The sequence below is a fragment of the Harpia harpyja genome, chromosome 8 (assembly GCF_026419915.1).
Source record: "Harpia harpyja isolate bHarHar1 chromosome 8, bHarHar1 primary haplotype, whole genome shotgun sequence".
In the NCBI taxonomy this organism is placed as follows: domain Eukaryota; kingdom Metazoa; phylum Chordata; class Aves; order Accipitriformes; family Accipitridae; genus Harpia; species Harpia harpyja.
Window position 1 is genome coordinate 12,999,919 of NC_068947.1, and position 13,000 is coordinate 13,012,918.

The following is a 13,000-nucleotide window of genomic DNA, read 5'->3' on the forward strand; positions in this document are numbered from 1 at the left end:
TAAACTTGAAATGCAGAAGTTTACTCAAACTTGAGAGAGCAAAAAAGAATGGAGAATGAAAATAGACACTTGAGTTTTGCCTAAGTGCTTAACTTTCCCTTAAAAAAATGTAAAACATTTCATATATTTAAACACTAAATTTGGAAGAAGTAGCGTAGTCATAGAAAAGAGGGAGAGAGATTAACAAAGATACATCTTCCCTCTCAGATTGACAGATACCCACAAGACTACCTCCGTTGGTACCACTTCCAGAGACGGGCAGTCCAGCACCACACATCTGCAAGGAGAAAATGTTGGGGATCTTTGCCTGCCTCACGAGAGAATCAAAGAATGTCTCCACAGAACTTGAAGGCTTGAAGGTGTTGAAAAACAAAACAAAAACCAAAAGAATTGCAGAAGTATTCATTAAAAAGTTTCTTTGCAGAAATGAGCAAATCATTCAAACAAGACCACTTTTCACAAGTAAATTGAATTTCTGACAACCAAGTGATGAAAATTCTAGATACAATAAGTCATTAAAAAACCCAACATCTGTCATTTTTCTGTTTCTGTTGTTTTTAAAAACATTTTTACTCTTGACCATTGTCATAGAAATCCCTAAAGCACGAGAGTATTTTTCAATTGCAGTTTTCAAACTCAAATACTAGTTTCAGTTTCAGGCAGAAACTCTCACTGATGCTTTCTGTTTGGAAAAGGCTTTGGATTATTAGAACAGAGAAATGTAACTTGCCCTTCACACCTTTCCACGGTTAAAAGGCAGAATTTTAAAGTGAGGATTTTCAGTTTTTAAAGATAGTTTAATTCTAATGAACTTTGAATTCAGTGACCCTTATTTCCTCTACTTTCTTTTAAAGAACTTCATTTCCAAGCATACTTACTTCAGCTGATTACTGGCCTACAGGTTCTTTCCTACACTGCATGTCATGCTTTCCTTTGCAGTTAGAGTACTGCAATTTCATTGTAATTCAGATTTCCGTGCAGCTACATCTCATGACAGGCAGAGACCCTAGCTAGCTTGTGAGGTGCTCTTACTACACAACGCACAGAGCAGCCTCAGAAGCCAACAACACTTAAGTCTTTGGAAGAGGGGAAAAATAAATGCCCTGAATACACTATTTGCCCAAACCAGAGTTTGAGAAGCAGCTCTTCTCTGTCTGTCTGTTGACAGTGTATGACAGCAAGTACGGCAAAAGTCAATACAACGATCACGTAACTCTTGAATAAAGCATTTTAATTCCAGAGTTGGCAGGCAGTATTGAATCATTTGTTCTAACAGGATATATCTCAGTTTGTGAATTTCTCAGACAGTTATGTGTAGGTTGAAAACTATGACTGTGTAGTATTCCAATCACGTTTTCAGTTTTAGACTATGAGGTTATAAATTTTAGACTATAAATTTTAGGTTTTAATTTAAACTTCTACCTGAATTTCCTACCTCCAGAAGAACGGGATGTGCTTGGTTCTATGTTCATGAAAGCATCGTAGCTAATATTTGTTCTGAAATTATCCATATATGCCCTCCATCTCAACTTTTACTTGATGAATGCAGAATGTCTTAGAAAGAACTTTGCCAAGTAAATCCACCAGTCCATCTACAAGTCTTGAGGGATATCCTAATACATGCCCTCCACACACATACCAGAAGCCTTACTCCCACACTCTGGTACTACAAGCTCTGTAAAAGCTTATTCATTCCAGAGGAGGTAAAATCAGAGCCTTCATCAACAGAAAAGCCAAAATCCTCACATGGGACTGTGGTACCATCACAACCCAATTTATTCTTTCTGGAACAAACATAGGAAAGAGTGGTTGGAGGGGAGGAGTCTAATGCTGACAGATCATCTGCTCACTTTATTTTAGTAGTTACTTTTCTATTTATTGTCATTGTGAAAGACAATAGCTGGGGAAAGGATGATTTACCTTGGCTAAGGCATCATAGGCAAGACCAAGAATCCCATGCCATTTAACCCCTGGTAAGAAGAAATTCTCCGATTCAAGAATGGTAGCAATGTTGATGGTGTAGCTGCCATAGATTCCTTTTGGGATAGTAATGACATCTGTACCCAGCACTCCCGTCCAGCTTCCTTGACTGTACTTAACTGTGACATCAATCCCTTGAGATTTGTATGTACTTGACCTTTAAAAGGAAAAGATACGCTGTTCATTTACAATGCAAGACAATAAAATATACTCAATCTCAATTTTTCCCAGAGAGGAAGAAAAGTGAAGTCTGCAAAGTCAATCACATGTGCTCACAGAAGAACGGGGATGGATTGTAAAAGCAGTAAAAAGCGGAAATAAAATCTCGAGGCCCTGTTTTTATCCTGAAGCCGTCAATGACTCAAATCTTCACAATGTGTGTCCTTTTTTTTTTTTTTTTTTTTTAACTAAGGTATGATGCCACCTAGTGCAATGTGTCCCTGACTCAGACTGGTCCATCACAATAGGAGCAACACTCTTTAACTGGAGACGGAACGTATTAAGTGACGCTAGGAAATGAAAAGCTTCTGAATTCAAATCTAAAATTGAAATGCCAAGCTAACTGAATAGCTGTAGATTAATACCTCATTAATATTATTAAAAAATCCATTTTGGGTAAATTGGAATATTATTGTGAGTATCAGCAGTAAGACACAGGTTTTCTAAATCTGCAGTTTGGTCTATCTATCAGGAAGTAAGTAGACTTGGATATTATTAATGAATGATTCACTGACTTGGAGGAGGAAAGGAAGGAGTTCCTTCTAGACCAGGGCAGCAAAGGCAAAGGAGCAGTTAAGTATGGCAAGCAAAGAAAGGAGAAGAGTCCTGTTTAGAAGGCTTAACAAAAATATTAGAAAAAACTTCAATAGATTTTTCATTTTAAAATCCTATAGTATAAATACAGCAATCATCTTCCACCCACATCACTACTGAAGAACTACAGAAGTTCTAGATCCCTTAGAATTTATGTTGGTCTCATTCCTCAGCATACAGCTTCACCTTCTGAAGAGACAGATGACCACGCTTGGTTCATCTGAATGGGCTTTTTGCTTGACAGCTTTTTTAAAAGTAAATATAAAAAAAAAAAAAAAGTGTAAAATAATTTCGTAACACCACCCTTACATATGTGTAAAACAATAGAAAGTGCAGTTCATTTATCAAATGCAGACAGTTTTATCAACCCAGCTTTAATGTAACAGCTGCTCTGACAGAAACAGCCACATGAAGTGGCTTCACAGGCCCTGTACCTGAGCTCACCAGAATGAAGTCGGTGTGATTTTGCCTATTATGGGGAACAACCTTTAGATGGCAATGCAGACAACTCCCATCCATTCAAGCAGACACTTTATCTTGAGGGACAATTTGGCCATACAGACCGTGCGACTGACCCTCTTCCTAGCTAAGGGAGGGAGGGAGTAGTAAGAGGCCAGGCTCTAACCCTAAGCAGTTCTTGATACTCCCAACACCTAACCCTTCAAGGGTCTTCAGGGTTCAGTAGCTTGTAACATCCAAGACAGCAGAAATACATGAGATAATAGGCCCCACAGATTACATTTCAAAAGGCAGGAATTCCAGAGATACTGTTACTACCTCTATCTGCTCACTTCTGCTGCTACTGCTGTTTTACCTTTCTGCGTAATTCTGCATTTGTATGACAGACAAAGGGACATCTCTGCTCAGGCAGGGTCTTCAGAGCACCACTGTGATACTGGCAGTACATTTTATAAATCAAAATAGATTCTGAATAATTAGTGACATAACAGAAACTGGGGGGGGGGGGGGCGCAGGCAGGAAAAGGAAGGGAAAACACAGGGTTCTTCATGTAGAAAAGTGTCTGGCTGTGCAACAGAAGAGGAAACATCTGAAATCAGAGAGAAAAGTGAGTGCTGGGAGAATAAAGCGAAGCGAATCTTCAGATGGTGCATGACTAGCAACAACAGCAGCACATAGCTCTTCTTCCATAAGCGGTAACAGCCTGATGGATTGAGCTGTGAACCAGGACACAGAAAGACTGGGTTCGTTTTCCAGCACGCCTGGTGAACTTTCCTGTGGCAAGGCAGGACAAGTCACTTCCTTGCCTTCTGTGCCTCAGCCTCCCCACCTGTAGAAATGGGTATGACGATAGTCATCTCATTTGTAAAGCGCACAAATGTTGTATTTAAGAGAAGGCCTTATTATTTCCTTCAAGGAGCAAAATTCCTAATGTGGGAAGGGATCTCACATAATCCTTGTGGCAGTAAATTATATTCTGTTCTGCAAAACCACTTCCTGTTCCATCTTCCTGACTGTAATCAGCCCGTGGTTTTCCACCTCACTGATCTAAAGGAAGAAAACTTCTTTAGAGGTCAAAACTAGAGACTTGTTCTAATTCATGGGCTGAGTGTTTTAAACAAACACACAGCACAAAAAATTCCAAACAAGCTGTTTTGGCTGTGATGAGAAAATAAGAAGTTCAACTCTTCTGGCAGGACAGAGTGTATTTTAGCCAGAGGTGAGGCAAAATGGCCTCCTAGATTATGGTGCTGTAGTGACACTACTTCCTTCTCCCTCTTTTTCCTGGTTACTATCTTCTCCCCAAAGCAGCCAACAGAAACACGGTTCCTCAAACCTCGAATGGATCTCAAGCCTCAGCTGAGAAAACTAGCAATGGGTTCATTTTCTCATGCAGAGTTATTTCTCATTACCAGCATATATCACTGAACAAAACATAACCAAAATATTATTTCTCATGTCGTGCTTCTTTTGAAGGAAGCTCAACATGGCAACAGCAAATCCACTATGCAGAAAGCCCTGCTTAACACCAACCTTGCCAGACATACAATTCCTTCTTAATTCCATGCTCTCTTGCTGCTCTGCAACTAACCAGGACTTCCTGCTTACTCACTCACTTTTTCCTAAGCACCAAATCAATGTCTCCACAGACAGCAATGGCAAAGAAGGGACAGAAAACAGCAATGAACAAAAAAATCTGAGCAGAAGTTTTGATCCCCTCTCTAGTGATAGATGGCACAAGGTAAGTGATTCAGGGCCAATGACTTTAAGACACAGCAAACATGAAAACCCAACATAAATTATTGATTTTTAACCAAGAAGTCCCATCTAATTTGCAGGGCTTCTCAAACAAGTTTATAATTTACACCAAACTACAAACTGTACAGTGTACACAACCAAACTCACAGGATCATACCGCAAAACAGCAGCTTACTTTTGCTTGCTGGTATATAACTTATTGTATTACCTCAACTTATTGCCCATAATTTTCTTAGCTCCCTATCTCTTGGAATGATCAACTCTTGAGCAGTTTGCTCTTGAAACTTTAGATGGTAAGGGAGTAGTACTCACACTGAAATAAAACTGAATACTATTGCTGGATATTGACAGCCCTGAGTATGTCACACTTTCACATGCTGCTACAGAGCCATCACTGATAATTCAGTTTCAAGTGTAAAAATCCCTTTATGCATCTGTTTAAGTAGCTCTTTTATCATAAGTAGCATACTCAACAAAAACTACTTGTTACTTTGAACAGCATGAGACACAAACTCTGTGATTTCTTTTCAGTTCAGGACAAATTAGGCCATTTCCCAAAACCTTATACATCATGGTGACTTACACAGCATGATCATCACAGCAGACTTAGAACTTTTCACAGCAAAGTTTTGTCAGAGCTACTCAAAAGCCCAAGCTGTGAAAGAGTTCATGATAACAGCTTTATTCTTTTTGTACAGAAAGACCCAGATAATTAAACAGTAGAATTATATGACACGGATTATATGACACACAACATCATTTAACAAGGTAGTTCTAAAATTGCTCAAGGAGGGCTATTCCTGAACAACACACCCTCTGGGTCCTTTGAAACAAAGATAATGTCTTTTCTATGCACCCTCCTCAATTTCAGTCAAAAAACAATCATGCATTTAATTTCAGATTTTGTTCATTTGAATAAAATTAAACTAAGAGCGTGGCAATCAGGAAATTCAGACCCGTCACTCTCTTTCTCTAACACAATATTAATATTCTAATAAGCGAACATCTATAACTCAGTCCCATTAACCTAACAAATTACTAATCCTTCTTTCCCTTCGTCTTCAATTTGCAGTTTATGACTTTCATATGGAAGCACTTCATGACAATATAGGGGAAAACTGCAGGAATGATTACCAGATGAGAGGAAACCTCTTTATCTAATTTTGAAGTGTTCTACATAGTGTGGAAGAAAAGTGCCCATAGGTCATTTATCTCTTTTACACATAGGTAAAGATCACTTTTAGGTAATTTTACAGATCCAGCTGATGTGATATCAAAACGCCTGTATACCATCTATGCAAAATCATGATAACCAGGGAAGGTAACTTGACTACTGGGAAAAGGCTATCATAAGGCCAGTCTCAAAAAGAGACGAGCAGCAGGACCCAAGGAACTATAGGCCACTGGGCTTCACCTCAAGTCAGGAAAAGTCTCGGAGAACAACCTCCTGGAATGTATTCCCAAGCACGTGAAGGACAAGAAGGTAATCATGGATACTCAACAAGGAATTTCACAGGCATATCTCACCTGACCAACCTCATTGCCTTCTACAAGATGACTGGCTACACAGATGAGGGGAGCCCAGTGGCTGGAGCACATCTTGACTTCAGTCAGGCTTTTGACACCATCTCCCACGGCATTCCCATTTGGGACCTGAGGATGTGGAGCTGAACAAACAGACCACTGTGTGGATTGAAGATGGGCTAGGCCGCTGGGCCCAAAGGGCAGTGACCGTTGGCTCAACATCAGGCTCATGACAAGCATAGTGCCCCAGGGGTTGTGAGTGGAGGAAAAATTGTTCAACATCTTCATCAAGAACCTACATGACGGACAGACTGCGGCCTCAGCAGATCTGCACAGGACACTACGTTAAGGGGAGAAGTTGACATGCTGAACGTCAGAGCTTGAATCCAGAGGAACCTTGTGGAACAGCAGGATTGGGCCAACAGAAACCTCATGGCGTTCAACAAGAAGCAGCCCAAAGTTTCGTAGCTGAGATGAAAAAACTCCATGCATCAGGACAGACTGAGAAGCAATTGAAAGGGACTGAAAAGGATTTGGGGTGATGGTGGACGCTAGGCTGAATAAGAGCCAACTCCGTACTCGCCCTGTGCATACAGCCAACTTTACACCAGGCCACATCTGGAGGGCCAAGGACAACATATCCAAGGAAGATGCTCTCACCCTCTGGTCAGCACTGGTGAGACCACACCTGGAATAGACTTGGGCCAGCTGTGGAAACCCAGTTCAACAGGGATCTGGAGAAAGAGAGGGGGACTGGCAGAGTGCTACCAGATAGGTCAGGGTCCACGAACACAGGACCTGTGACGAGAGGCTGAGAGGAGCTGGGCTTCAGTGTTGCAGACAGGAGGCTAAGGGGAGATCTCGCAGCAGCTTACAACAACTTGAAAGGCAGTTACAAAGATGACACGGCCAAACTTTTCTCTGCAGTGCCAGATAATAAGACAAGGGGCAACACCCATGAGTTACATTTTGTGAGGTTCAGGTTGGACATTAGGAAATACCTCCTCCACAGGAGAGTGTGGTGCAGCACTGAAACACACTGCCCATAGAGAGCACAGATTCTCAACCCTTAAAGGTTTACAGGACTTGGCTGGACTCAGCCATAGCTGACCTGATCTGGTGACAGCCCTGCCTCATTTGGGATATGTACTAGGTGACCTACAGAGGTTTCATGCAAACAACATTTTTGAAACATCTAACTGATTTCAGTGGGGCCAGGATCCCTCCCAGATGAAATTTATTTAAATGTATTTAAAGTATTTAAAATGGAAGAAGCATGGTGTAGCCAGGTTCAAACATGCTAATGGTTGCACTTCATTCTGAGCATATTGCTCCATCAATCCAACCCAAACCTGAAATTGCTATTGCAATTGCTCTGGACTCTAATGACTTGAGTTTTGAACATTTTACAAGGCACCCTTAACTCTTCAGGGCCTAAATTTCAAGGTTTCATTATTAACTTCATATCAGAGTTCTCAAAACAGTGTGCACTGAGAACACTGATAAGACACTGTGACTTTCAAGTGATGTCACAGCCTTTCTCAACACACGACCTCTGCTGTTGCTACTGTTTCTAATGGTTTATGCTTCTTATGAGAGAGGCCTTGCCCTTCCAGACAAAATAACATCACCTAAGAGAAAAGGGACAAGGAATGCTTGTGCTTTTAATTCCTTGCAATTAAGTTTGCTCTAGCCACTATGTATGGAAGGGGATATCAGGCATGTAAAACTCTGCAATAGTGCAGAAACAGCTTTCAAGTACAAATTCTGGACTTTCTAGACCTGTGTCATATCAGAGTGAGATGTGAAATATTTCCATTAACATCTGAATATGTGACAGGAGGTAAGACTATTCTAGTAAGCAGCATGGAAATGCCGGCTTTCCCTCCATTACCAGTGCATCTTACTGGAAAAAAAGTGCAAACCCCATGTTAAAATACATGAAGAGGTAATGAGAATGGTGATACTCTCTAGCCTCCCAATCATATAAGTATTTTTAGTCATATGCTTCAGCTAAAGATAGACACAGTGTTTTGGAGAAGTTTACCCAAAATAATTGAAACTAGAGAAGGGCAGAAAGGAAGGAAGGAAGGAGGGAAAGTGATTCAGACAGACAAAGCTGTGCTTGGCTGTGACTAATGTTGGCTCATGCTAAACACAGCAAATTTAGCGCATAACAATCACCAAACCCACCAAGTCATACCTCATAAACAACCAGATTCAGCAGGGTCTGTCCAGATCACTAACTGATTGAGGCCTTTGGCCAAACTAAACCACAAATTAGTTCTTGACTAACTAATTCTGGTTTTGGATGAAATGTCAGGTAACAGATACAATTACTGGGTTTTAAGTTTTGTTTGTAAACAATGGGAAAGTATATTTAAACTTTCAATTCCTTCCAAGACTATTCGAATAAGAAATTGCCTGAAATTGGTGTGACTTTTACCCTGTAATCTTCTTCCCTTTTCTCCAGCTCTAATCAGCACTGTGCTCAGACCTCAGTTGCTCTGCCATCAGTGTGACTGTTCATGATGTCAGGCAGGACTTTGCATCAGGCAAAGCCAACCTTCCCATTCAGGCAACAAACATCCCACTCTCATGGGACATCACAGGAGCCCCACGAACTGCCTTATCATCCTCTTTTGCATGGAGGAGCCAGAGTCTAAAAGACATCCTAACCCATCACGCCGTGCAGAACAGGTACTTACAGCTTGGTATTGAAGTAGGAGGTGACATCAGGATCAGGCACACCTGCTACAGCAAAATTACTGCTCCCAGTGTCAACCAGAATATTTAACTGCCGAAACAGAAGAAAGGAGAGGTGGTTTTCATATCCAACTAAACAAACAAACAAAAAATCATTACAGTTTTTGTCTAAACTACCTTCAGTTTCAAAACTATGCTGAAAGTTGCTCTGAAAATTAAATACAAAGTGTCACTTTTGGGAAAGATATACTGCTGCAGCCCCTTCAAAACAGCTGATCATGCTGAAGTGCTTTAACATACTCATGTTCCTGGAAGGGGAAAAACCCACCAAGCCCATATTTGCAGAGCAGATGAGTTCACAACTATCTCAAATTTCTTTTTGGTCCAACCCATGTGTCTTGGTAACCTGGCATGTCCTGGACACAGGCTGAATTGCATACTGTTTAAAGCACTGTTTGCCTTAGAGCTTATGAGGTTTCAAGGTAGGGGGTGAGAGCAAGTCTGAGCAGAAATAAGCAGAAGCATGAATCTGCTTCGTGGCTTGGAGAGCATGGGAACAATGCCCAGTTCGTCCTGAGCAGCAGCAACCTACCACAGCCTGCACCGCCTTTAAATAGGATGGCAGATTTATAAACATTATGAAAAGCATTGATTGAAAGGTGGCCTAAGAGTGGGCCACTTGTTTGCTTAATTGGGAGGACGATTTAGGCCCAAAAATTGCCTAACAAAACCACACAGACAAAACGAGATGTCTCCTTTCCCCATTTGGCTCAGATAAGCAGGCCAGTTCACCACAGCTGCATGATGGCTTGTGCTAACACAAAGCAGAAGGTAACAGCATGGGAACTAGCAGCCAGATGCAGGATCACCTCTTTCAGTGAGACCTTGAAACTACATTAAATGTAGCGTCATTAAATGATAATTTAAGTCAGTCAGAGACTGTACTGCTCCCAAAAGCAGCGGTCACACTTTTTCCCTGCTTTTGGCTGGGTGCTTCCCAGGGCTTCTTGGCATAAGCACTCGTACCCATGGGGCTGTGATGCACATCAGATCAGGTTCCTCACCTACTGTTACCAAAAAAAAAAAAAAAAAAAAAAAAAATTAGCAATCTGCCATATCAGCAGCTACTTGAAAAGAGATGGTAGTAGCAGATAGTAGAAAAGGGCGATTCCTCCCTTGGTGACAGTGCGGTCTCAGATTGGCTTAAAATGATTGTGAAATTATGCCCTAGGCAGTAGGGGACACCTGCTCCCCAGAAAAATATTAAGGAATTAAGAATTTTCCTGTAGGAGGAAGTGAGACATGAGGACTGGGTTGCCCGTGGTTTGAAGTCAGCTCAAACCAGCCACTTTGGTAGTCCTCATCACTCCTTAAGACATGGGGTAGCTAGGGATCTAGCACTGAAAGTGGACATGGGAAGAGTAAGAGAGAACAATAGGGGAAATGAGTTTAGTGTTGACAAATGAAGTGGAGAAACAGGGCCGAGCTCAGAAAGGACAGTAAAGACAAAGGAGGATAAAGCATTTGGAGAATATATGCTGAATCCTTCTTTAATAAGTTTAAGACTGAGTATAGACCAAAAAAGTGTGAGTCGATGTTCAAAAACATTTTTGGTTTGCTCATGGAGGGGGAAGGAGGAGATCGTTACGCTTGTTTTACCCAGTTAATATAGGATGGGACTGAGGAGCTCTGAAATTAAAACATGAACACAAAACCAACTAGTAATCCATAGGACTCTCTTCTGAACTGCACGCACACTCTGGCATTGGTATTCCCAGTCCTAATCATGCAAAAATTTTAAGACTAAAAAGAAACAAACCCACCACCTTAGTCAAGTGCCTCACTGCATCCCAGATTTTAGATTAAGCGGAGACAATATATTAAAATTTATTTTGCAACCACACGAGCTAGGCATAGAGATTTAAAAACAAAAGGACATCTACAAGTTCACCTGGCTCCAGGAGCTGAGGCTTTAAAAGAAAAAAGGAACCTCTGAGGCATGGCTTGCAATAAAATCCAAAGTTTGCTACATACTTTATTTCAAAGATATCAAAAGCCTAACATTTTGTCAACTACCTAACAAAGTAAGAACTATTCGTTTTTTCCCCCTCTTTGGGAGAGAAATCATATTAAAAATAAATAACAAAGAGCGGCTACAGTGTGTGCATCTATCAGAACCAACAAAAGTTGCCTCAAAGGGGTGCTGCAGGGCTTAAATTAATTAGCCTTTCCGAGGCAGTCTGTGATGCTTGAGTAATGGGCACTGTACATCAGCTGCATAAAAACATGTAGGTGTTGCCCTAGCTTCAGTAATATGCATGGCACCATACACGAAGGAGGACTTGGGGAGGAAAAAAAAAACCCCGAACCCAAACAAACCCCCAATCACTAAATATGACATATATGAAAGATATTTTACCCCCACACCTTAAATACAATGTTATCATCACAGAATTCACAAATCACTGAAGAAAAGGGCAAATTTACTACCCACAGTACGGAGCAAATCAACATTTCCAAAAGAAAATAAATATCCCCCACAAAAATAAAAAGAAAAAGAAAAAACAAAGCTGGCCAACCATGCAAGTGCCAGCCCACTCGGACACAGCAGCATTCACATGACAGATCGCTATTGAGGCTGACATTCTCTCTCCGCATGTTTGTGCATAATGAGATGCAGGCGGCCAGGGCAGACACTGATTTATTGTAGTCCTCACAATAGTGCCAGTGATTAGCAGCTCATTTTGGGGTGGGTATAACTTACTGAGTTCTCTTTCTCTCCTGGCTACCCTTTGGGTCTGAATTTTCTTTAGTGCCTTCACGTCTCATTAAGAATCACTTTCATGTTGTCACCACTGAAGCCTACTTTATTCTGTACTGCCTGCTGCAGGTTTAATGGTGCTGCTGGGGGAGCTTCAGGGAAGCTCTGGTGAGTCACAGGGTGGCAACTGAAAGAGCTATGGTCCAGGGCTGCCTATCCTGCCCCATCTCCAGAGGTCAGCCCTGCCCTCTCCCAAAAGATGAAGTCAAACACACTATGTGCTCAACTCCCCAGCCTCTGCATTTCGCCACCCAGCTTACTAACAAAAACTGAAACCGATGGCACCTCAACTTGATTCACTGAGCTATGTGCTGTGACGGCCGGAGAGTGGTCATACCTCTCTGTGCCTTTACCTTTCTGTCACAGGGACAGAAGACCCTGATGCCGAGGCAGAGCCAACAGCGGTGGTAGCGTCCTCTCCAGCTGCCTCCTCTTGAAGCCCCAGATGTGGTGAATCAGAGCTCTCGCGGGCAGGCGGAGCAGGTTCCTTGGGTTTATTACAGCCACCTCGAGTGAATCACTTCCTGTCACCGAGAGCTGGTTATTTAGTGATCACCCTGTTTTGTCAGAGACTGTCAGATGAAGTCAGATTTTGCGAAAGCCAAGGTCGGAGAGACACGGCTGAACGAGGCTATGAAGGAGAAACTGCCCAAAGACTGCTGACTGATCACGTGCCCAGCATTAAAAACAATGAAAAACTACTTTCCTTTTGCTTTTGGAGGCACAGAAGGAAAGCCTTGGTTTCTTTTTTATTGTGGTTTCCAAGTCAATTTCAGACCTATATAGCAGAAAGCAGACAGCAAATGCAAAAGGCCATTTTTTCCCCCTGAAGGTCACCTTTACCACAGCTGTGGGACATAAAGTCTGCACATAGTATTGTATCTGGAGATTATTTTGCTGGATGCATTTCCTGTATGGAAATAGCGTTGTTATTATTAA

General features: G+C 41.6%; 1 protein-coding gene across 2 annotated transcripts in view; it reads right to left on the reverse strand.

The window, feature by feature from the left end:
* Window positions 1–13,000, reverse strand: part of BACE2 (beta-secretase 2) — a 55,866-nt gene that overhangs the window by 25,129 nt on the left and 17,737 nt on the right. For both annotated transcript variants that reach the window (XM_052794458.1, XM_052794457.1), the window contains exons 2-4: window positions 9,243–9,331; window positions 1,921–2,137; window positions 224–352 (exon numbers count right to left, since the gene is read on the reverse strand). In XM_052794458.1, coding sequence (XP_052650418.1) covers window positions 224–352; window positions 1,921–2,137; window positions 9,243–9,331 — 435 coding nt within the window. The remainder of the gene's footprint in view (window positions 1–223; window positions 353–1,920; window positions 2,138–9,242; window positions 9,332–13,000) is intronic.